This window comes from Rhopilema esculentum, chromosome 9, assembly GCF_057945365.1.
Source record: "Rhopilema esculentum isolate cy_ngs chromosome 9, ASM5794536v1, whole genome shotgun sequence".
NCBI lineage: Eukaryota > Metazoa > Cnidaria > Scyphozoa > Rhizostomeae > Rhizostomatidae > Rhopilema > Rhopilema esculentum.
In genome coordinates this window covers 8,526,668-8,552,987 of record NC_142823.1, presented here as the reverse complement: position 1 = coordinate 8,552,987, position 26,320 = coordinate 8,526,668, and the positions used below count along the sequence as shown (strand labels likewise).

The 26,320-nt window shown below is 36.0% G+C and overlaps 2 protein-coding genes across 2 annotated transcripts in view; one reads left to right on the top strand and one right to left on the bottom strand.

Annotated features, from left to right (window-relative positions):
* Positions 1-23,982, bottom strand: part of LOC135688727 (metabotropic glutamate receptor 4) — a 34,431-nt gene extending 10,449 nt beyond the window's left edge. Inside the window, exons 1-3 of the mRNA XM_065205691.2 lie at positions 23,846-23,982; positions 12,322-12,641; positions 10,180-10,261 (exon numbers count right to left, since the gene is read on the bottom strand). Of these exons, the coding sequence (XP_065061763.2) occupies positions 10,180-10,246 (67 nt within the window). The 5' untranslated portion in view covers positions 10,247-10,261; positions 12,322-12,641; positions 23,846-23,982. The remainder of the gene's footprint in view (positions 1-10,179; positions 10,262-12,321; positions 12,642-23,845) is intronic.
* On the top strand, positions 18,893-26,061 carry LOC135688728 (metabotropic glutamate receptor 8). Its single transcript, XM_065205692.2, has 3 exons — positions 18,893-19,023; positions 22,301-22,382; positions 23,576-26,061. Exons 2-3 carry the CDS (start codon positions 22,313-22,315, stop codon positions 26,059-26,061), a joined length of 2,556 nt encoding a protein of 851 aa, XP_065061764.2. The 5' UTR covers positions 18,893-19,023; positions 22,301-22,312.
* Positions 26,062-26,320: the final 259 nt, after the last annotated feature.

The window sequence follows — 26,320 nt, the reverse complement described above, 5'->3', positions numbered from 1 at the left end:
TCCTAGCAAGATCCCATTCAAGATCCTGTTTTAAAATCCTGTAAGATTTGTGGTAGGATCCTGTGTAAGATCTTAAGTTGTGTTTGTCTTACAGGATCCTTATGTAGGATCTTGCATCAGATCCTATGCACACAGGATCTTGCAGAATTTTTGGTAGGATCTTGTCCAGGATCCTAAAAATCTAGGATCCTCCTAGGATCCCACAGGATCCCACAGGATCCTGCAAGATTTTTCACCGGGGTGGGCCTAGAGGCTCAGGTGGTAAATTCTGCAAAAAGTTTGTTTTGTTTGCAGACTGGCCCCTCTGGATGCTGGTAAAATACTTAATTTAACACCGATACCTTACCATTGTCTTTCTGTTTTTGTGTAATGTGATTTAAATGTAGAATTCACAAAAATTACACTGTTCTGAATTTAACTAGAACTAGAATATTCATTCAATGATTAAATGGTTGCCTATCTTTGTAATATAATGTTTATGGATACATTTTAGTTTGTTTGAATAGCTATTTAATTTGTTTTAAATAACATGTTATTTATTTGCAAGTTGATTTTCACTTTTGCTGTAATTTAATTTAAAGAACTAGCTGTAAAAAAGTTAAGAGAGATTTTAACAGTTAGAGAAGTCATTACTTTCTTACAGTCTTGTTACTGATATTGTTACCAAGCAGAATAGGATTTGTTGTCACAGCCTTTGGTGAAAAGTTTTATGCTATGGTGGGCTGTTGTGTTCTATTTTGAAACCATTTGACATGTTGCATCTTTGGAAATTTTATGTGGTTAATCATATGAGCTACATGGGCCTATTGTCATACACTGCACTCTTGTTTTGGAGATGCATCTCCTTTTCTGTTTTATTGATACTAAGCCAATAACGAACAAGGTTTATTGAGAATGCAACACAGAAGTCAAAATCTTGAGATATATTTATTTGAGCAAGGTGGTACTAGGAACTGGAAATGCTGTCCAATAAAGTATGTTTTACATTAAGTTAGTACACACAGTAAAGGCAGATAGAATCTGTTTTTAATGCATGTTAAAATGCAGTATTTGGTATGATGTAATCTAGTATGGCAGGAGTTGGAGTAATGGAGTAGTCTTTCAACAAGAAAAATGATGAGAAATGCATTTGTTTGCTTATTTTAGCAAGCCTATTACCAGACTAAGTTTTGATGGAATTGTGGTTTGGATAAAAAGCTAATTTTGGTTAACATTCCTGTGGAAGGAAATATTATGAAGGCAAAAAATTATCATTTTCTTTGACAAAAGAAAGTGCATCTGAAAGCTAAGCAAAGGGAAGTTTAGTATAAAGTGTCAGGTCTCAGAAGATTCAAATTTAAATTTGATGGATCTTCTAAATAGACAGTCATCCCAAAGTAATTTTTCTTCCATGTATTTCCAAATGATGAACAACAAATCTGAAACAGATATACAGACTTTGACTTTGATGCAGAAATATTTTACTCTAAAGCAGTGCAATTATCATATGCCAAAAGATATGATGCATTTAAGAGAGTTAGCATCCAGAAAGAAGTCGACTAGCCTTAGCAGTCTACTTTTGTTGCTAGAAAAGGTTTTTGCCCATTTCTTTGTCCAAGTTTCTATGGCTTGTATACTCTGAAAGTGCCTGCATTTTTAGTAATTTCATTGGTCAACTTTCGTTAATAATTATCTTCTATGATGAGTCTTGTGCCCTTAAATTTTTATCAATCATTTGGATGTCCACAAAACTACACTTCTTTCTATAAAATTCCACATGTTAAACCATTAGAAAACCAAGCACAATTTGCCACACACATTTTGTCTTGATCTTTGTGTTATTTTTCCCTGCATTACCCAATTTTCAATTACTAGTGTTGCTATGCTTATTAAGTAATTCTTTAATGTTGCATCATTGTTGTTTTTTGGGCAATAATATGAGGGGGCAAGCCTATTTTTTTGATAAGATGACATCACATTTGTCCATTCTTTTTAGAATAAAAGACCTCTGTCTTCCCAAAATGTTGGGGAACAACTACCTCCCTTCATCTCCCCTGGGTGTCTGCCACTTCTTATTGTTTGTTTCTATTTCTCCTCTTAAAATTTCAATAATTTTAATCATTGCATCCATAAAAGACAGAAAACAATTTCTTGGACGTTTCCGGGAAATGGGCGTGGTCGGTCGGTCATAATGGGTTTTGAGAATGTCAAATTTTTGTCTGGATCCGCCCCTGCATTGCTCCTATTACATTGACCCTATTACATTGCTCCTATTACATTGACCCTATTACATTGACCCTATTACATTGCTCCTATTACATTGACCCTGTTACATTGCTCCTATTACATTGACTCTATTACATTGACCCTATTACATTGACTCTATTACATTGACCCTATTACATTGACCCTATTACATTGCTCCTATTACATTGACCCTGTTACATTGCTCCTATTACATTGACTCTATTACATTGACCCTATTACATTGACTCTATTACATTGACCCTATTACATTGACCCTATTACATTGCTCCTATTACATTGACCCTGTTACATTGCTCCTATTACATTGACCCTATTACATTGACCCTATTACATTGACTCTATTACATTGACCCTGTTACATTGCTCCTATTACATTGACTCTATTACATTGACCCTATTACATTGACTCTATTACATTGACTCTATTACATTGACCCTATTACATTGACTCTATTACATTGACCTTATTACATTGACCCTATTACATTGCTCCTATTACATTGACTCTATTACATTGACCCTATTACATTGACTCTATTACATTGACTCTATTACATTGACCCTATTACATTGACTCTATTACATTGACCTTATTACATTGACCCTATTACATTGACCCTATTACATTGCTCCTATTACATTGACCCTATTACATTGCTCCTATTACATTGACCCTATTACATTGACCCTATTACATTGCTCCTATTACATTGACTCTATTACATTGCTCCTATTACATTGACCCTATTACATTGACTCTATTACATTGCTCCTATTACATTGACCCTATTACATTGACCCTATTACATTGCTCCTATTACATTGACCCTGTTACATTGACCCTATTACATTGCTCCTATTACATTGACCCTGTTACATTGCTCCTATTACATTGACTCTATTACATTGCTCCTATTACATTGACTCTATTACATTGACTCTATTACATTGACCCTATTACATTGACCCTATTACATTGCTCCTATTACATTGACCCTGTTACATTGCTCCTATTACATTGACTCTATTACATTGACCCTATTACATTGACTCTATTACATTGACTCTATTACATTGCTCCTATTACATTGACCCTGTTACATTGCTCCTATTACATTGACTCTATTACATTGACCCTATTACATTGACTCTATTACATTGACCCTATTACATTGACTCTATTACATTGACTCTATTACATTGACCCTATTACATTGACTCTATTACATTGACCTTATTACATTGACCCTATTACATTGCTCCTATTACATTGACTCTATTACATTGACCCTATTACATTGACTCTATTACATTGACTCTATTACATTGACTCTATTACATTGACCCTATTACATTGACCCTATTACATTGACCTTATTACATTGACCCTATTACATTGACCCTATTACATTGACTCTATTACATTGCTCCTATTACATTGACTCTATTACATTGCTCCTATTACATTGACTCTATTACATTGACTCTATTACATTGACCCTATTACATTGACCCTATTACATTGCTCCTATTACATTGACCCTGTTACATTGCTCCTATTACATTGACTCTATTACATTGACCCTATTACATTGACTCTATTACATTGACTCTATTACATTGACCCTATTACATTGACCCTATTACATTGCTCCTATTACATTGACCCTGTTACATTGCTCCTATTACATTGACTCTATTACATTGACCCTATTACATTGACTCTATTACATTGACTCTATTACATTGACCCTATTACATTGACTCTATTACATTGACCTTATTACATTGACCCTATTACATTGCTCCTATTACATTGACTCTATTAATTATCTTATTAGTTATCTTAATAGAAATCTTATTAGAAATTATCTTTTAGTTTTGAGCTCACTCTTGTAGGGGATATAATTTTACTAGAAAAAAGTGACTTTACTGTATTCCAAAATTCTTGATTATCCTTGAGGCTACATGATCAAAACTCTAATAATTTTCCCGCTTGACTTTACACAGCAGTTTCAAACATAGATTTTTTTGTTTTTTCGAACCCTTCTTCTTGTCTATTCTTTTCCATTTTTGTTCAAAACTTTTATACATGCATGATATTCATATATCCTAAAGCTAAATGAAAAGAAAAGCAGCAATGAAGTCAACATTTTGAAGAAAATAAATGAAAGTTAAAAATTCTTCCATATTTTCCATGATTTGTTTGATAATTTGAACAAAGAGCGTTGGATAATAACAGAACTTTGTCCGATCGCCGTAGAGAACATAAACAAATGTTCGTTGGTTTAAATACAGGTACCAGAATGCATTGCACGCATGACGTAATTAAGGGAAAGGTCTTTTGTGGATCAGACCATAATAAAGTACATAAAAAACCAAAACAAAACTTTGATTCTTGAAGAAGATAAAAGTTTTTCTGTTTGCTAAAACTAAGCAAGAAGAACATAACAAAAGAGCAAATGAGCCGTAAGAAAATGCAGAAATGCATTAAGATAACAGCAGAAGAACAGGAGAGAAATTGTACGGATAAGAAGAACAGGAGAGGTCATAAGAAAGCAAAGAAAGACAGAAATTAAATAAAATAGTAATATTTAGAAGAATTAGATAAATTGCACAAGCGAAAACCTGTGAAGAAAGATAGTCGACCTAAAACTTAAGAAAAATCAGCTATGATTCAGAGATAAAAGTGGAAAATTCTGTATGAAAAAGACCTTATCAAAAAGAGATTGGGCGAATATTCAGAGAAAGATAATGAGGAAAAGCTAACACCAGATAATGCAGAAGTGAAAAAATGTTCAACAGATTAGAAAAAGAGGAAGTAGAATAGATTTTCAAAGAGGTGCTGAAAGAGGAAGCAGCAGGAGATGACAGCAAAAATACGAAATCGCAGATCAAACTTGGGTCAGAAAGGAATTTAAGCCTCAGATGAAATGATAAGATCTACATCACAGGGATTTCCTTCACTAGGAGAATCCTGGTTATTGGTTAGAAAACATATTCTTTTTTAAGACAGACCATCATCGAGACTACATTCGTACCTTATCAAGAGAGACGAAAGCTATGGAATCTCATGCAGCGAAAATTCATCTAATAATGATAAAGACAAGTTAATTCATCTATTTACTGAAGACTAAAGATATAAAACGAAGATATTGAAATTACAAAAGGAACCAGACAAGGCTGGTTCAACTTATATCCAATGAACGCCCACTAAATGGTTATGTTATGTTATGTTATGTTATGTTATGTTATGTTATGTTATGTTATGTTATGTTATGTTATGTTATGTTATGTTATGTTATGTTATGTTATGTTATGTTATGTTATGTTATGTTATGTTATGTTATGTTATGTTATGTTATGTTATGTATGTTATGTTATGTTATGTTATGTTATGTTATGTTATGTTATGTTATGTTATGTTATGTTATGTTATGTTATGTTATGTTATGTTATGTTATGTTATGTTATGTTATGTTATGTTATGTTATGTTATGTCATGTTATGTTATGTTCTGTTATATTATGCTATGTTATGTTATGTTTTGTTATGTTACGGTACGGTATAGTACGTTACGTTTCGTAACGTTATGTTACGTTGCAGCACATACACTACAGTACATAACAGCACACTTCATTGTATTACGTTATCTCATTTTACAAGTGCATAATGTTTAACTACATTAGATGTTATGTATCAGTAGAGGAAGGGAATATGAATAAAGAATTTTATAGAATTAAATCTATCCAAAGCATAGAGAGAGTACAGCTTGCCATCTAGAAGAACGGAGAGATTGCATGTGCAATTATGCAAACAAACAGACTTTAAGAAAGCCAAAAGCTTGAGAAAACTTCTTTCTAAAAGATGTGTTTATAATAAAAAACAGGCCCTAAAAGTTTAAGATGGGAAATCTGAATAAAATATAATCTTCGAAAAAATCTGGCCAACGAGAAAAACGATCTTGGACTGAATTTGATAAAAAGAAACATTTTATGTGCGAAATCGCACGCTCTCTTCGCAAAATTTAATATAATCTTGGAACGTAATCTCAAGAGATATTCGGATGAATCTGCTTGAATCATAAGACTGAACAACAGTTTTTGCGGGGGTTTTACATAGCTTGCCTCGCTATAGTCGAAATCTCATTCATGAGACAATACAGCTTAAGAACTTTCAGCCGTTGAGAGACACGAAGAGTATTATTACGTTGATGACATAGTAAACAGTACAGAGCCATGCTCCAGTACTCAGCCACTGCCCCTACAGCCTGACCTTCCATTGTTTTAAAAATAGGTTACTGTCCTCTTCCTTGAATTGCCTCCCAACTAATTTCGCTTCGAAAAGGCTACGTGAAAGTCGCTAGTAAACACTGGTTCTATGTCGTTTCCAAGTCCATTATTGGGTTTCTTCTCAGCGAAATAGTAGCCGGAACAAGGAAAAAGTAACTACAGATATGCAGGCATGAGGCCAAGGGTGGGCAAGGGGGGTTACCCACCCAACTAGAATTTTTTGCCCCCCTGTGCCCGTCCAAAAGTTTTCGAATAAAAAATGTTCTTCTCTCAAAACCTAGAAAACGGCGTCTTCCTACATGACTGTCAAAAAGCCGTCTCAAGAAAGTCTGTGCATTCATGGTGAAAACCAATATCGACTGCACCCTTTTTTCATAAGGACCAGTAAATTTTAGTTCAGGTTGACTGTTCGTAATGACTGATTGTTATGTTATTTTAAGGTGCTCACTCCAACACCAAACTATCCCAACTGCAACGTTCACAGACAAGGGCAAAGAGGCTAATAGCGAATGCCATGTATAAGAACGGATGAACTTGCAAATGGCTCACTGTAAAGTCCTTGATCTCCTTTGACCAAGGAGTCATGACATATAGAATCTTGCATGACCTCTGTCCCGAAAATCTTCGTCATAAATTCATTGAAAGATCCACGATTTCAGAGTATAGAACCAGAAACCGTGGAGACCTGCAAATTCCCAAAGTTAGGTTAGAGTATGCTAAGCGAGGTTTCTATTTCTCTGGTGTCAAAAACTAGAATGATATCCCTAACAACATTCGCGAAAAAAAATCCATCGCTCGTTTTAAAAACAGGTTTTAGAGAGTATCTTTTGAACCTTCCACAGGACCCAAACACGACCCTTTGGTAGAGCAGCAATTCGCACTATTTCATTTTAGTTATTTTTATTTTTATTTTTTCTTTCTTTTTCTCTTATTATTGTTAAACAAATTGTAAATAGTTCTTTTTTTGCTGAAAGGTATCTCGTATTTATATTGATACCAAACTCTGTATCAATTGCGAGATATTTCGCTTCGCGCAGTTGACAAGCCGACCTCAACTCGGCATTGCCTGCCAGGGCCATCACTTTGTTCGTCGGCTTAAAAGAGGGCGCTTTGTTCGTCGGCACATCATTTTTTCTCATTTTGTAGAATAATTATAATCTTTTATAACAAGTGTGACGTGTTAAGATTTCTGTAGCAGGTCAACTTTCAAAGTTTCTCACCAGAACTGCTTCAAACTCAATTTTTGAAATTATGAATATCCAAATTATAAAAATATAAACACATAAAGGCAGCAGATAAAGTGACTTATCCTATGACGGCACGCCCTTTTCAAGAAGCACCCAACAAGAGTGAAGCACGCCTTTTTTATCGGCAAATAGCAACACTGTACCCCTACTAAATGGCTTCTCCCTTGTTGCCCGCCCGCCTTTTCGGTGCTGGCTTCGTGCCTGCAGATATGCATACGAAAGTAAAGGCTGCGATAAATGCATGTTAATGAGAAGGAGTAAGGGCATGGAAAGAATTATTTGTAGTGATTAGTTTGGATGAAGAATGGAAACATGCGTGAGGGTGAGAAAAATCACGTGTTGGAACGGACGTGCTTGGAAAATTGCAGAGACTCCAAAGGAAGCAGGTTGGGAACAAGAATGAATGAATTCAACAGCCTTTATTTGACAAACGAAGTACTTCACTTGCCTAGAAAGCAGGGGATTCCAAGGTTAAAAAACGAAAGGAAGAAAGCAAGGGTCTCAATTTACGTGCTTTCTTATAAACATGCATTCGAATTCTGGTTCAAAGTTGCTTTGACGTAAAATACAATTAGTAAGGCTGTTTTGCTGCGATCGTCTAATATTCTTTAGAGATTTTAAATACAGTAAAAACCCGCGTGTAAGAACATACTTTTTCAGAGTTTGGCAAAACAGGTTCTTGTATTATAGGGTACTTATTGAAAATTGAGGCTAAGAGATTCTTATTTGGGTTTTTGATTCCTACAGAGTAGATATTGGTAATTGATTATCAAAAAAGAGCATTAAATCTGGTCTTTTCTTCACTAAATATTAGTTAGTGTACCATTGTTGCCAAAAGACCACCAATAATTGATAATTGATACATTACTGAATGCAAAATGACAGCAAAAATTGTTTCATAAAAACAGTTCAATTTCATTTTAATAATTCAATTTTCTGTCATCATTTTGGTATGAAAGTATGTAAATTAAATTGTTAAACCACACATAAAGGACCTGTTGGTTAAACCCCACATAAAGGAAATTGTTTGGCTAAACAGGTTCTTATATTTTGGAGTACCAAAAAAGCAAATTTCTGTCAAAAGGTTCTTAAACCCCAATTTCTAAAACGTGGGTTTTTACTGTAATTAAAGTTTTATCTACAATCCTTGCCAAAAGTCTTGGTACACTAAGCTAAAATAGCGCATAACCCCAGTAGCACCCCCCTCTCCACCTTAAAATAAAGTTTAATAACAACAGTTTCAAAGCTTGAAATTCATCCAATGCTACTTTGTCAGCTAAGGTAAGTGATAGGCTTAACAACCAACATTGTTTTGGGGGGAGGGGGACAATTCTGCATCTTACAGCCGGAAACCTTTATTTCTTCAAAATTTTTCATTGGTCGCAGGGTGTTCCAAGGACTTTTTCAAGGATTGTAGACTGATAATAGATACTGTAAATCCCCGAATTAGCCCCCTGGGGGCCTATTTATATTTGATATGTTTGGATAGGGGCTTATTCGAAGGGGGGGCTTATACGAGGGGGGGGGCTTATTGAATCATTGTAGGCATTGAGGAGACATTATTAAAAGACCTCGTTTATTTAGTAGAAATTTCTTTATGAGCATTTAATTAATTACCACCAAAAGTATGAATTTATTGTGATGATTCAATAAAACGCCAAAGGTGACTTCAGATTGCAAAAATCATCAAATTGAGGGGTCTAATTTGAATTGAGAATTTACGGTAGCAATGGGGGCTTAGTCGAGAGGGGGCTTATTCGAGGGGGGGAGGGCTTATAGAATCATTGTTGACATTAAGAAGACATTATTAAAAGAGCTCGTTTACTTTAGTAGAAATTTCGTTATGAGCATTTAATTAATTACCACCAAAAGTATGAATTTGTTGTGATAATTCAATAAAACGCCAAAGGATGACTTCAGATTGCAAAAATCATCAAATTGAGGGGTCTAATTTGAATTGTGAATTAACGGTAGCAATGGGGGCTTATTCGAGGGGAAGGGGCTTAGTGACAATTTGTGGTTCTAGGGTGAGGGTCTTCTTCGAGGGGGGGGGGCAATTCGAGGGGGGGGGGCAATTCGAGGATTTACTGTATAGCGATTGAGAAGACATTAGGGTATTTTCTACAGTTGAGAAATTTATCTAGAAACACGATGTCTGCTTTTTGATATATGTTGATGAAAGATTTAAAATATCAACGAAGCACAAAGTAACTTTTGTGGGAAACGTAGTTATCTAAATAAAGGCCTGCAGAGATGAAGCAAGTCTGCGGTCGTCGATAGAAGCATGAATATTTCACGACGCTCTTTGATATAAGTTCGGCAAGCAGGTGGTTGACAAAAGGTAGCACTAACAACCATATTTAATATTTGATAACAAAAGTAGGCCAACTTACCGATTTCTTGAAGAGTTCTTGTATGAGTGACTATGCATGCGATGAGCAGAATTACCAAAGTTTTCATTCTCGTAAGTTTTTTCTGAAAAAAATGAATATCTCAGTCAAATTTACTTGATAAAATTGTCAATAGCATTCGACATTTGAATAAGCTAATTTGAAGCAACGTTGAGTATAGCGAAACAACATTAAAAACTTTTAGTACATGACAAACTATCGACTTTTCCAGCAAAGGCATAAAATCACAAAAACAGGGTGTGGTGATTTTAACAAGGAGCACAAAGACGGACTAGACAATGCAGTCACCCCATATCAATGACCTTTTTGAAGCCACGCAATAAAAAATTTCAAGCTGATAATGCTTAGAAAAAAACAAGACAAATACTAGTGGAGAACAAATAATCATTAATGGTAAAAAAAATTAAATCTGAGGAGACAGTGGAGCTTTTAGGAGTAAGTTATTCCTTTGTATATTCCAATTTCAGTTATTTTCCCTTGGTCTGGAATTTTTCATCTTCTAGGTCATTGCAGAAAATTAAACAGCTACAAGAACGCGCCTTAAGATTTCTTTATAATGATCATACAAGTTCGTATAACGATCTGCTTGTGAAGTCAGACAAATGCACGATGCTCGTCGCTCGTCAAATAATTCTGTGCATTGAAATATTCAAATTAGCAAAAACAGCAAAACAGTTGAACCCACCTTTTATGCAGAGTATTTTTAAATTACGTTCGTCAAATTATTCATTAAGAAATCCGAATAACTTAGCCTATGTTAGACCTAATCAAACAGCATTTGAATCTAAAAGTTTTATGTCAATTGGGCCACAGATTTGGAATGGCCTACCCAACGATCTGAAATCCGCAGAAAATTTGAAAAGTTTTAAGATTCTAATAAAACAATCGGACGGACCGAATTGCAAATGTAGTGCCTGCCAGTAAATTCAAGTTAATCTTTAACTAGGTATATGTAATTACTTTAATGTACTAAATGGTGGCTATGTTCGATTTTGATTAGTTAACATTGTATATATATGTATATATTGTTTTTTATCGATTTGAAATGAATTCACACTTGTTTTCAACAAAAATGGTAATGAATTATCTATTTACAGGTAGTTGGCTTATAAAATCGCAGCTACGTATCTAATTTACATCAACTTATTTTTAAACGAAATAACATACGGTACAAGTTAATACGTTAAATATTTTCTTAAGATAACCTTCGTTTGAAATGGCAGTTTTGCATGATTTACATCTGCAATCAAGTTACAACTGTTTTATCTTGGTCTTAAGACTCCTTCAAATAATCAGAAATCCTCTGCAAAACTTATCTGGTCAATAAATCTTACATTATCTGTGCCAAATTTTGATGTTCTAGCTAGCTGGTGCTAGTAAGACCATTGCTACTGCGGAGCATGTATACCCACTGTCGGAAAAATTTTCGTTCTTTTCGGCAGATAAAGGATGGGTCTTCCATTTTTTAAGGCAAATGGGACACGGAAACTATTAAACTTATTTTTAAATACACCTTCATCAGAACAATTACAAAGCAGGGCCTGCGCCACCGATTCCAAAGTGAGAGGGAGGGGTTAAATACCTGTAGTTAGCAAGAAAAGTTGGGGGCATGGTCCCACGGCCCCCCTGTGGCGCGGGTCCTGCAAAAATTCTGCAAATTATCATAGCTAGTGGAACCTTAAGCTTTATTTTATTTGAGAGATTTTCAAGGATTTTCGGATTTTTAAAAGCTTTCGTGAGGACTTCTGGATTATTTTGGATTTTAAGCGAGTTTGTCAATATCGTCATGGTAAGCTTCTAACAAAAAAGTCTTTCGGTCTTTGATTTAAAAGAGGTCAATTGATACATGTAATTAACTAATTAGCGAGACTTACTTTGAAGACCATGCGGCGGACATGAAAAATCCGGAGAGCTACCATGTTTTGCTTGATGTCATATTTCTAGGAGGGCGTTCCCTGACCCTAGGCGACCTGTGATTCGTTGATGCAGTCAAAAACTCCTTGACGAGTATGACACGAGGTTATTCGGATTATCCGAACCGGACGACTAGGCCACACGGAAGATGCAAACTCTACACACGGAAGTAGGAAAACATTGTTAGTTGTTTAAGCTAGATACACTTACCAGATATCGAAGTAATCACTTGACTTTTTATTCGTTTGTTTGAATGAATCGATAATACGGTCTTGGTCCTAAATCCCCGGCGAATTGCACGACTAATGCTTCTTCCTTCAGTTTTTCAACAGTTGTTGTGTCAAAGTCAGGTTCAAGCAATAAACTCATTTCTTGACAGTGTCCAAGGACTTTGTTACATGCGATGACAGTGTCCCTGTTTTATGACATCTTCGTTTGTATTCTTGACACCAAATTTGTATTGCCTTTTTCGTTCTTCTCTATTGACGCCAAAATGACGGATAAATTTTGGCGTAGGCGGGGCTGAACTACTGATTGGAAGAAATTTTCAGTTAGGCTCTTAAGAAATGTATGTTTTCCTACAACTCTAAAATTTTGCTAGAACCTACAACATCCGTTTGCACGTTTCAATATGAAATTGATAAAATGTAAACAGACTAAATTTTCCTTAAGCCAGGGATCATAAAATCAAGATAACCCAATTTATAAGTTTTTGGTTGGCATTTCAATAAATAGATTTTATATAGAGGAGCAGATAATTTTCGATACCTTTCCGGATGAAGCACATCACGCAAGCGTTGTTGTCCTTCGGTCAACTACTGCTTGGCTTTATCGTTAGCTTTGGTTGAAAAACAAATTAGTTCATTTTTAGTGGTACAATCAATGATGTAAAGACTCAAAAAGGACCTTTCAATAAGATTGTGTACTATACTACCCCTTCACAGCCCAAGTTTTGAGCTTGCTCTTCCGAAAGAGGGTGAAGTCTGTTTATCAGTTTCATACACAATGGACCAAGGGTGCCTGTAGATAGACAGAATATTTTGGAGTATCCACAGGTACATTTTGAAAACTAAACTCAAGCCCTCTCAGCCCCCTCTTCTGCGGTCCTGATTCTTGTACGAGTAATAGGGAGTGGGCTAAAACTAGCCTGAATTGTCTTTCATTTGTTCAAGGCACAGAATTTGTGGTCCCCAGGGGGTACTCTCAGGTACTCCCATTAAGGACTGACAGGGGGGTCCAGTCGATTTGAGGGTCTTACCAAATGGCTACCAAATGGTCCAGTTCCTATAATTACACAACGGCTTAGTTAAGCTTGCGATTTATTATTTATATATATAAGGCTTGTAGGCCGAAATGGCCCATCGCCAACACAATTACCATACGTACAAGTTGACATAATTACAAATTAATAATAAATCTCAGAACATAAGTACAAATTAACAATAAATCTCAGAAAACAGCAAACAGAATTACTATACTTACAAGTTAACATAATTACAAATTAACAATAAATCTCAGAAAACAGCAAACAGCTAATACAAAGATAAACAGATAAAAAGATGATGACGAGCTGGAAAGTTTACGTTACGAGGATATGCACGTAGAGGACTTCCCAAAAGATTCCCGTGACTCAAAAGCCAGCGATATAAAATTGGCTATCGATATCAGACAATCTGTATCTTCTTGACTCATCAACCAAATAAACTTATCACAAAGGTCAAGGGATGATATTCTGGGAAATTTTGAATAAATCATAGATAACATAGAATTCCTAGCAGTCTCGTAAAGGGGACAAACTAATAAAAAATGAATTTCGTCCTCCACAGCAGTTTTATTAAAAGATTGACAATACGGACATTTTCTATCAATCCTAGGAATAGGATTCTTCCCGTATCTACCTGTTTCAATCCTGAGGTTGTGGGCACTAAGACGTAGTTTTGCAAAGTTGGATCTTTTCTTTTTGCTAGGTATCAAGTCTAAGTAATGCTCAAACTTATAAACAGTTTTGAAAGATGCGTATGTACAAAGCTTTTTATTGAGAATAGCTTGTTCTTTTAAATTTTCCATAATTTTTGACCTAAAATGGGAAGACACTTTTGATTTCACGATAGTGGAGTTATCGGTTGTATGTATTCTGTAAAGGGTCATCAGGGAACGGGCAATACTGACCCAATTAGAAACACCGGAATCTGCATCATTAATTAACATTTGAAGAGCTCTGTATGCATATCTGGAGGAATCAAGATTTATTAAACGAATATAAAATTTTAAGATATTAATGTGTCTATGTTCAAGCAACGAACAACGTCCCAACTCCGCATAAACCCCAAGAGACGTTGTAGATCCTTTAACACCTAGGGTTGACTTGCAAGCCATAAGATGAATTTTTTCCAGGCATTCCCATGTACCAAATCCCCATACGTCAGTGGCATAATTTAGAATAGGAAGTATTGTACTGTCAAATAAAAATAGAAACAGTCCTGGGTTGAAACCATCCCATTCGTTGCTTTTGGATAAGAGAGCAAAGTAAGATTTTTGAGCTTTTTGCTTAATTATATCAACATGAGCACTGTAGGAACCATTAGATTTAAAAGTAACTCCAAGGTATTTGTACTCATTGCATTCTTTGATCTCTTTATCACCAAATTTCCAAATTTTGCACGCCTTAGATCTTTTCTTGTTTTTTCTTATAACCATTATCTTGGTTTTGGAAGTATTTATCTCCATATTAATGGACAAGCAGAACTGGTTTAGCTCGTTCAACTGGGATTGCAGATCATCAGCAGAATTAGCTAATAAAACTAAGTCATCAGCATATAAAAGGGTGCAGATATTTCCATCACCCAATCTGACACCGGTAGACACAGCATTAATCTTTGAGTCTAAGTCATTAAGAAACAAAGTGAACAGCAACGGACTTAACAAACAACCTTGCCTAACACCACGATGGCAGGAAAATAGATTAGTTAGGCTGTCTTGGCCCCTTACACAGGACTTTTGCATACAGGGAATTAATGACATCTAACACTTTACCATTAATACCATAAGACAACAGTGTGTCAATAAGAATTTTGTAGTCAACGGAATCAAAAGCTTTCTTAAAATCCACAAAGCATAAATAAAGAGTTATCCTACTAGCAAATGTGTTCTCAATTAAAGCATGAAGCGTAAAAATGTGATCGGAGGTTCGATATGATTTTCTATAAGCAATTTGATTCTCCTTGAGAATGTTAAACTCTTCCACTGTCTGATTCAGGCGGTTTAGAAGAATACCCAAGAAAAGCTTTCCGAAAATGCTAGGCAAGGTAATCCCTCTATAGTTGTCAAGATATTTTGTGTCACCACCTTTAAAAAGCAAAACAATGACACCTACAGACCATTCTTCTGGGAAGTCACCAGAATCTAGAATTTTATTAAAAAGTTTAACAAAGAGAGTAAAATAACGGTCATTTAAATGTTTGAAGAGTTCAGCATTCAACAAATCAAGACCAGGTGCTTTGCCAGATTTGAGTTTTTCAACCATATTCTTCACTTCCAATAAATCAATTTGTTCATTTAGTTTAGAATCTATAAGAGTGAATAAGTCGTTACCGGAATCATCAGCAGCCGCAAAGTGACTTGGGTTTTTAGGGGGAGAAACAGGAGTATTTTTACTAAGAAGATCATTAAAAAAGGCATAGATTTGCTCATTTGAAAAATCTATTGACGATTTACTGGAAGATGACATTGAAAGATTTTTCCAAAACTGCTTTGGACATTCATTTTTAAGCAGCCAAAGCTCTTCTTTCGCATTTGTAAGGTAGGAAGCGCGTTTTCTTTTCAAAAGAGCTTTGTGTCTCTTTTTCTCTAATTTGTAAACCTCATGTAAAGTATTAGAACGTATTGGGTCAGGTTTATTGAGTCTCAGGGCTGCTTGTAAGGCCTTACGTGAAGTACTTAGCAGTTTTTTGCTGGACTTACACTCGTTATCAAACCAAACAAAATGTTTTTTCTTCGGTACGTTACTAGAAAAAATTTTCTTAGTTCTAAGACAACCTTCCGCAATTTGAGTTAAATGTTTGCGCATTAATGCAACAGTATGACCAGCAGGAATGGACTTGTCATCAAGATCAGTTTCCAAATTTTCCAGAAAAGCCAGGGTATTATCATTTTCGATAAAAAGTTTAATTTTCTGATGGGAATCAACACTGGGGATGTATTGTTTTGTGTAATTGCTCATAAGAACATCAACCGCCGAGGAAGATACATTGTCGGGCTTGCTAGAGCTAACTGTTGAATTATTACAATTAACACTTTGCTTAATTGAGATCTCAATAGGAGAATGATCGGACAAGCTACTCATGTTCCCAACTTTAAGGCCACTAATCAGACCAAATGTTTTCTGATTTGCAAGAGCGTAATCTACTGTGCTGTTACCATTGGACGTAAAACAAGAAAAATTTGATGAGCGGTTTTTATCAGTACGGCCATTAAGGATCCGAAGGCCTGCAGTTTTACAGAATTCAATTAGCAATCGACCGCTATGGTTAATTGTATTATCACTAGATTGCCTAGTAATTAGAGCAGTGTCTGGCGAGTAATCATTAGCGATCGGTAGAAAATCGTCTACTGAATCATTTACGATAAAATCTGGCAATGTCCCAGTTCTACCATTGAAATCACCAAGAATTAAAATAGATCCTTTTGCGTCATAATTAGCACATTCGTCTTGTAAGATATCAAAATTTAGGCTTCTGCCAGATTTAAACCAAATTGAGTCACTCGGTGGAATATAAACAAAGCAAACAAAGAGATCATCGGCAAGGCCAAAGGCAATTTTATCAAATCGACACCAAAAATGATATGCATCCGATTGTAAAATATGGCACCATGATGCCAGAGAGTTACGAACGAAAAGAGACATCCCGCCAGAAGACCTCCCATAGCGAGAAGTTCTGCACCCCAACTGATGGAAGACAGAAAAGTTTTCGTTAAGATCACGAAATTCGGGATCACCTTGATCTCGCCATGTTTCAGATAGACAAACAATATCATTATTTTCCAGAGCTTGAGAAAGATCATTGTCACGATCACCAAATGCCTCGGCTACTTTTAACTTTTTTAAACCGTTGATATTCCAAGCGCAAAGCCGTAATGTGCTAGGAACAGAGTGACTGACCTTTTTTGGCATAGAATATAGATTACGAATTGCACGATAACTATTTGATTGTGTATGTAAATGAACATTAGAAAAACGATGGTGAGTTTTTATAAAAGGACCATTTCGGCCACCCCCCTATGCACTGTTTGTAAGACGGAAAAAATCGTTGTATGAACGTACCTCGTGAATGAACGAGTCGTTGAAATGCTTATATTTTATACGACCGTCAATAGTCCATACGCCCTCAATGTTAAGGGGTCCACGATTAGCGTTTATTTCATTAAGCATACTTTTTATGCCACGGGCGAGGTCCTCTGTTATTTTAATGCTCTTGGCTTCCTTTTTCTTTTTCATAATATGTTCCTTCGACTTGTGTGAAAGAAACTTTACCAAAATTGCACGCGGGTACTTTCCAAAGCGTCGTCCTACACGGTGGACGATATCAATTTCAGAAGCCGTAATCTCCACATTTAGCTCGGTCTTTAAATGAGAGATGACAACCTCTTCGACATTTTCCCCGTCAGATTCGATAACATTGTGAATCCTCACCGAGCTTTTTCTTGAATATTGTTCCAGGCGATCAAGTTCGAAAGCAGCATCCTTTACACGGGAATTTGTTTCATTTACATGAGAATTCAAACAATCAAGGTCTTTCTCAAAATTGACTTGCCTTGATTCCAGTTCCCCGACAGAATTTTGAACTTTTCTTATTTCCTTTTCAACCAGATCGACACGAGAAATTATGGCCTTTTGATTATGGAGAATTGATTCTTGGCCCACCTTTAAGCATTGTAGAACTTCATGAATGGCAGAAAGCTCAGATGCGAAATTGGATGATGAAGAGCCTTTTTTCCCAATTTTAGAGGTATCAATTGATACAGGCATAGTAATCGAAGCATCGGTTGGCTTGGACGAGCTGCTGCAATTCGTTGTGGGACCAGGGTTGAGTTCAACATCACCAGATAAAATCAAGCACCAAACCAAGAAAGAAGCGGGAGAAGGCACAGATTTGCACCGATACTTCACCAAAATTTTACGGCACGATTTGGATGCTTTAAATTTGACCCATTGCTTTTTCCCTTTACCCAGTGAATCGACGATAGCATAAGAACAACAAGCATTATAATCACTATCCAGGAACGAGTATGTGGCCGAAAAACGATAAAGAAAAAGTGCGCAAGCCAAAAACATCAGAGCTCCTTTAAACACGACCATCCTGCGCGGATTTCCAATTCCAATTCAAATTATAGACAATGATATAGGTTTTATCTTTCCCGAATCAACAACGGTCAATGGCGAAGAAATTTGTCAAAGAATGATCAGGCGCGTACAAAGAAAGGATTGGATTCTATCAATTTAACATAATTTCCGTCCTTATGCTACCTTTTGAGGGTTATTGTCAAAAAACGCTACCATTTAAGTGTAATTTTTTAACATTTTAGCTTTAGCCCGCATTGACTCTGACTGGACCCCCTGTTAGGCCATAATGGAAGTAACCCCCGGACTGTGTTCATGGCCAACGAGGCCATCCGCCTACCTCGCTGTTCTTGGCGGCGTTGATGTGATGACAAAATGATTGACAGGACATGATCACGTGGGACTGAGTTGCGTGATTCAAGTTGAAGAGAAAGAACACGGAAATATGAGTAATATTGAAGAAAGACAGATCGCGTCGAGGCAACTTTGAATTGCGAGAGCTGCATGGCCTAATTGATTGCAGTAGCTGCGTGGTACTTTCATAAAATACAGTGAAGATTCGACGTTGAGCAACGGTTTGAATTTTTTTTTGTTTTTACTCAAAGCTGAATAACAGACCGATAGATTTTTTGAAATATCTGTAATAGCTTGTTTAGTTTTACGTATTAATTTGCCTCAAATGCCAAAATTTTCTGCTTCAAGTACAAACTGAATTTTTTAAATTTGTTGAATGCTCGTTTCTTAATGCAAATTTATTAGAAAAATTTGGCTGTTTGTGATAAACAAAAGGAAGGCGGAAGTGGGGGCTCAGCAGGCATTTATTTTAGGCACCCCCATTGCGGGCGGAAGAACTCCTGGAAAGAGGGATGGTGTCCCTCTAAAAACACTGTAGAGGTGGTTCTGGGGGCCCATCTCTACTATTAGCCCCTCAGTTTTATCTATGACCATGACAACAAACCAAAACTCAGATTTTGGGATAGTTGGAGGGTCATGGTAGCCAACCTTCTAATAGAAGATGGTACCTGATGATGATTGAAGCAAATGTTAAAAGTACATGAAACCTTTTTCATTTCAAATACGAAAAGCTATATTTTGCTGCGCATCAATTTTCTTAAGAATATGTGATTATGTGTCTTAAATCGTTCTAAAATTACTCTTAACAAGAAGAATAAATCATCCTTTGTTGCTGTATTTTGCTGCAAACTACGAAAACGTTTTAGTTTACGAAACACAAGAGCACAATACATTTTGCATGAATGTCATCTTGTTTCCTCAAAAAACTCAAGTTGACAAAGAGTCGAGATGTCGAGGAATTTCGAGCCTGGCTATAATGTTAAATATTTCTTAAATTTCACTTGCTCCAAGCCTCAAAATTAATCATATATATAGTTTTTTCATATTAAAAAGTGACACACAGGAGCGGAATTAAGCGACAAGGATTGATTGGGGGAGTTGGATAATGATTGGATTTTGGTGCCACGCCCTTTAGTTGACTAGAATATCCTGGAAACGCCCATTTCAAAGGTTAAGCTTCTCACTTTAAGATAAAGAAGGTAAAAAGGCGAATAAAGTAAATTTTGCATGCATTATTTGTTTCCTCTGACCACGAAAAAATGCTTTTTATCGAATCAAAAAAGAATTAACCGCAGGATACACAATTATGCAGCGGGGGGAGGGGGGTGGGGTAATGTTGCACCCTCTATGCCCCTCAGGTAATTCCGTACCTCTGTACACCTAACAATATTGACAATATGTTCTGCATAATATTACCAATGCTAGTACGACTTCCATGCAAAATTTATTCGATTAGTAATGGAAAAAGGAAGCAAAAAGAGCGAAAGCTTTCCCGAAAACAAACAGCAAAACTGGAAAAACAAATAGAATGAAAAATAACAGAACAAAATGAAGAAAATCAATTAATCTATTGCTCAAGCAATTTCTTGCTATAAAGGCACTTTGTCATTTTTCTTCCGTGAATGGGTATAAATGACAAAGGAAATAGTAATGATTAATATTTTATCATCCAAAACATGTTTGCATTTTTCATTCTATGGTAGATGCAAAGACAGCTGCCTAGCCTGAGCTCCAGACCCAAAACTAAATATTTGCAAAAAACTACAGGTGCTAAGCCTTTGACTTAATGTTTAATGTTGAAGAAATAATTATTTAGTTAGGAAAAAAATTATGGCGTAATTCAGACAATGAAAATTGCTGTTTTTCTTGGACTGTCATTAAATATTGAATTGAGAAAAAAATATTGCGTTATCAAGGCAATGAAAATTGCTGTTTATTGGTCTGTCATAAAGTATTAAATTAGGAATAAAAAATATTGCGTTATTTGGTAATAAAAATTGCCGTTTACTAGTCTTTCATAAAGTATTGAAATAGGAATAAAATATTGCGTTATTTAGGTACCGAAAACTGCTGTTCATTGGTCTGCCATAAAGTATTGAATTAAGAATAAAAATATTGCGTTATTTAGGTAATGAAAATTGCTATGTACTGGTCTGTCATAAAGTATTGAATTAGGAATAAAAATATTGCGTTATGAAGACAATGAAAATTGCTATGTACTGGTCTTTCATAAAATATTGAATTAGGAATAAAATCTTGTGTTACTTAGGCAATGGAAATTGCTGTTTACTGGTCTGTCATAAAGTATTGAATTAGGAATAAAAATATTGCGTTACTTAGACAATGAAAATTGCTATGTACTGGTCTGTCATAAAGTATTGAATAGAGAATAAAAATATTGCGTTACTTAGGTAATGAAAATTGCTGTTTATTGGTCTGCCATAAAGTATTGAATAAAGAATAAAAATATTGCGTTATTTAGGTAATGAAAATTGCTGTTTATTGGTCTGTCATAAAGTATTGAATTAGGAATAAAAAATATTGCGTTATTTCGGTAATGAAAATTGCTGTTTACTGGTCTGTCATAAAGTATTGAATTAGGAATAAAAAATATTGCGTTATTTAGGTAATGAAAATTGCTGTTTATTGGTCTGTCATAAAGTATTGAATTAGGAATAAAAAATATTGCGTTATTTCGGTAATGAAAATTGCTGTTTATTGGTCTGTCATAAAGTATTGAATTAGGAATAAAAAATATTGCGTTATTTCGGTAATGAAAATTGCTGTTTACTGGTCTGTCATAAAGTATTGAATTAGGAATAAAATCTTGTGTTACTTAGGCAATGGAAATTGCTGGTTATTGGTATGTCATAAAATATTGAATTAGGAATAAAAAATATTGCGTTATTTCGGTAATGAAAAAAGTTGTTGATTGGACCGCTATGAAGTATTGAATTAGGAATAAAAATATCGTATTATTTAAGTAAATACACACGATTTCTCATTGCCATCGCTGTCTGTAGAAATTTCTCAGAAAACAGGATTGAGAAAGATCCAAGAACCAAACCAAACAAAGCCAAGTTGTTTTTGACTGATTGATTGCAAAAATGGAGAACAATGAACCGCTATATGACTTGAGAAATAATCTGAATTTTGCATTAGAGGTTTTCCATGTTTCATACGCAATAAAATATTTTCAGTCAACAAAACTGAACGTTCAATGGCTAGAGGAGCTCTTTAAATTCAAGCATGCAATCATTTTTGCTGTTAGCGTGAGACTAGACTTCTTGCTTTGTTAGAATAAAATTCGGAAATTAAAGTATAAACGAAATTAGATATAAAATCTAACTGATGGCAAGTTATACGAAAACCACTTTCATTCCTTAGAGGGGTTACTTGAAAACGAAATTTTGAATTTGGAACAAAATATAAAAAATAAAGTACGATATTGCCAATCTTGATGTGAATTTAACCAATCTAATAAATTTTCTGTTATAGATTTGAAGGAAAATGCTTGAACTCAGATATTTGGTTCTACTTTCGATACTCATACAAAACTACGAGAGCTTGATTGATAAAGGTAAGTAAGTTTTCATAATTTCCCGTGTGCTCTTTTGGTTGATGTGGGGCGAAATGAGACAGTTGTAGACCCGATTCAAATTTTCAGTTTCGATTTGATACGAATAATTCTATTGAGCGGTGAAAACGAGGAGTTGCCTTGTAAGCATGTTTGTAAACGGTTGTTTCGATGGAAATGTTCACTTCAGTTACGTATAGAAGTGGTAACGAACAACCAGCCATTTTTTGTTTTATTAATTTTTAAGCCACATCTGCTTATAGGATCTTGAAATAAAACACTGTTACCACTAAAAATTATAATTACGTGTTTCAAAAAGCTTGGTTTAGCAGCATTTCTACACGGTGCCTCGATTTTTAAACGCTCCAAGGTGCCAGATGTTACACTGGAAGTCAGTTGATTTCTTTCCATATTTGACGAACAGAATGAAAATTGTAATGTATTTTGCTAATAAAGCAGAACTCGTATATTTAAGCGAAATCTTATTTATTCCAAGCATATTTTTTCAGAAAATTGAGTATTTATCTTACGTGTCTCATTTGCCATAGCCAACGGGAATGAGAATTACCATTTCTTCGTATTCTTCAAGATATATTTAATCGTCTTTCATGAAACTGCATATATTCAAGTTCAATATATACTCTCCTGAGTGCCTTTGTTTTGTAGCAAGGTATTTGAACCAGTAAAAAATTAAGCTTTAAAATACTTTAAACCACGGTAGCTACAAGTAGATACAGTGGTAGTTGTAGTTGAATTGGGTTTTTTGTTACAAGACAATGAGTCATTAATGAATTACTTGTGAAGCTCGTTTTCCTCTCCTGTTTAAGATATATTTAAGCTTGGTCTTACCAACCTAATTGCCTTACACTCATGCTCTTTCTTTAAATAAACAGTTTCATATGCAAGTGAATTGTACACTTGAGGTTTTCTTGGTTATCATGGGGTATTTTGTCATAATGGGCTTCTTCTAGTTGCTACGCCCCCGTACCTAAAATAACTGTTTTTATTCGAGCCGTCCAATCACGTCGAACGTACGAAATTAGATGACTGTCCCAGCTTTATCTCTGATCAAAAATCTGTACCAATTGCATAAGCTTTCTTTGTCACGGTAGTATGAAGAAGCAATCAATATGATAATGATAATTCGTGAAGACAGTCTTCATATTTGTAACAAGTTTGTGATTTTTGAATTTCAGGTGGGATGTTACATGAAAAAAACACAGTCGAACTCGGTGGGTACTTTGGGGTGCATCTTCGTGGCACGACGGGTGAATGTGGCATCATTGATGACGAATCCGGGGTTTATCTGGTAGAGGCGATGAAATACGCAATTTCCAAGTTAAATGAGAACAAGAAGGATTATCCAATACTGGCGGGCAAACTTGGATACCGCATTGTAGACACCTGCAGCTCGATAAAAAAACTACGGAACGATATAGTTACTATGCTTACCACAAAAAACATACCGGCAATTGTTGGACCAGCCACTTCCGATGAAGCTATACTAGCCTCGATCTCAGTAGGAGTCTTTTCCATGGCGGTACTCAGCTACTCGGCGACCTCCATTGAACTGGCTGACAGGGAGAAGTACCATAACTTTTTTCGTACAGTCCCGTCCGATTATGCCCAAACGCATGCTTTATTGGGCATTTTGAAGCACTACAATTGGACATACGTCTCAACTGTGAATTCTGATGGGAATTATGGTCAACGCGGGATGGATATGCTAATCAGCATGTTCGAGTCTGCGGGAATCTGCGTTTCCTCAAGAAACAGCTTGCCTGCAAAAGCAAAACGAGAAAACTATTTATCTGTGATCAAGAATTTGAACAAAGACATTAATGCCAGAACCATTGTTCTATTTACAACCGCGGAAGATACCAACGGGCTGTTGAAAGCGGCAGGAACACAAAGCAGGTTTACGTGGTTATCTAGCTCTGCCTGGACGGCTGATATGGAGACTATCAGAAATGCAAGAGAGGCTGCAAAAGGTGCAATCATTCTGAACTATGCAGAAATCAATAATGAGGATTTTTTTAATTATTTTAAGAGTCTTAACCAAAACAATACGAAGTATAGGTGGTTCGAAGAGTTTTGGAATAAGACTTTCGATTGCCAAACGCAAAATTGCACAGGAAATGAAGATCTAAAAGCAAGCGTCTTCTTTGGAAAATATGCAGCTGCGGGGGCGGTGATCGACGCTGTTAAAACATACGGAGCAGCCCTTGAATGCGCCTTGAGAGAATTCTGCCTCCGGTACAATGTAACAGCTGCTACTTGTGTGGAAAGGCATTGGTTGTATTTCAGGGGGAAAACACTGGCTGTGTTGCAAGGTGATCCAAGGTGCAAATATATCTTCAACAACTCGGTATCTTTTGATAAATATGGAAGCTATAATCGAGACATTCAAATCATAAATTTTGATGGGAAAGACTATCACACTGTCGGCTTTTGGAAAAATCAAGGCAGCGAATTGAATATTGATGACAGAAAAATCATATGGTACGATGGTGGCAGAGATCCTCCAGAGTCCATTTGCTCAAGGCCATGCAAAGCAGGGTACAGGAAAGTACAAAGTAAGACCAAAGAATGCTGTTTTACATGCCATGCTTGCAACGGCGATGAAATTCTTGTCAACAACACATGCATCAAATGTGCGAAATTCCAGCTCCCTAACCAAAACGTAACAACCTGCACCAAACTTGCCAAGCTGCGAGTGAAACTCTCTAATCATCTGAGCATAATTGTAGTCGTAGAATCTACCGTTGGAATCATTTTAAACACTTTAGTATTGTTTCTATTTATTAAATACAGAGAGTCAAAAGTGGTGAAATCGTCAAGTAGAGAACTGTCATTTTTCATGCTGGCTGGACTCTACCTCTGTTTCATATCGCCATGTACTTTCCTGCTGCAGCCAACATTGGTTCGTTGTGGACTTCGGCGATTTATTTTTGGCCTTAGTCTGACGGCATGCTACACGCCTCTCATGCTGAAAACCAACCGAATTTACAGAATATTCAAAGCTGCACGGAACATGGGTTCCATGCCTTATTTGGTCAGTGCAGCATCGCAAATCTGGATATGCTTTGGGTTGTTGGCAATTCAACTGCTCTTGTCAGTAATGTGGGTTGTAGGTGACCCCCCTGTAGTCAATCACGTGCTAGTCTCAGAGTACAAAATGGTGGCTGATTTGTGTGGCGCAGATATATTCACGATTGCTATCAACCTCGTTCCATGTTTTTGTATGTTGACAGTGAGCACTGTATACGCCTTCAAATCGCGCAAGTTTCCAAAGAATTACAACGAAGCTTTCAATATAGGTGTCACAATGTATGTCAGCTGTGTTTTATGGGCCATCTTTATCCCCGCACTTCTTATTGTAAGGATAGACAGCAAGAATCCATTTGGCACAACATTCGTGATAGCTAATTTTAGCAACGTCATCGGGCTTGTGTCTCTTGCTGGCTTGTTTGGTCCAAAAACAAAACGTCTCCTCCAAAGTGGTAAGCAGGAAGATGCAAGTATAATGTTTACAAATGGTGACAAAAGTGTGGATGGCATTGTGGCCGTGGAATTTAAAGCCAATCCAGGTTTCGAGGAGGATGCAGAATTAGCAAAGAAATACCCAGAAAATGGCGTGAAAATGAACCGAGTCAATATAAGTCATAGAAAGTCATTTTAATGTCAGTCTTTGATCGTGACGAAGAGGGCATTCAGCTACGTCTTAAGTTTGTCCGATAATGCAACCAAGATTACTTTGAATCTGGAACTCGTATATTTCATGTTTACGCAGAGACCTCTCTCAGTTTGGAGAAAGGAAAGTCGAATATTTCTTATTTAGTATTTAAGGGTTTGGGGAGAAATTATAGCTCTTGTAGTTCATTAAGTACTCACAGGTATGGCATTGATGAAAATACATTGTGGCCTAATTATTTATGGCC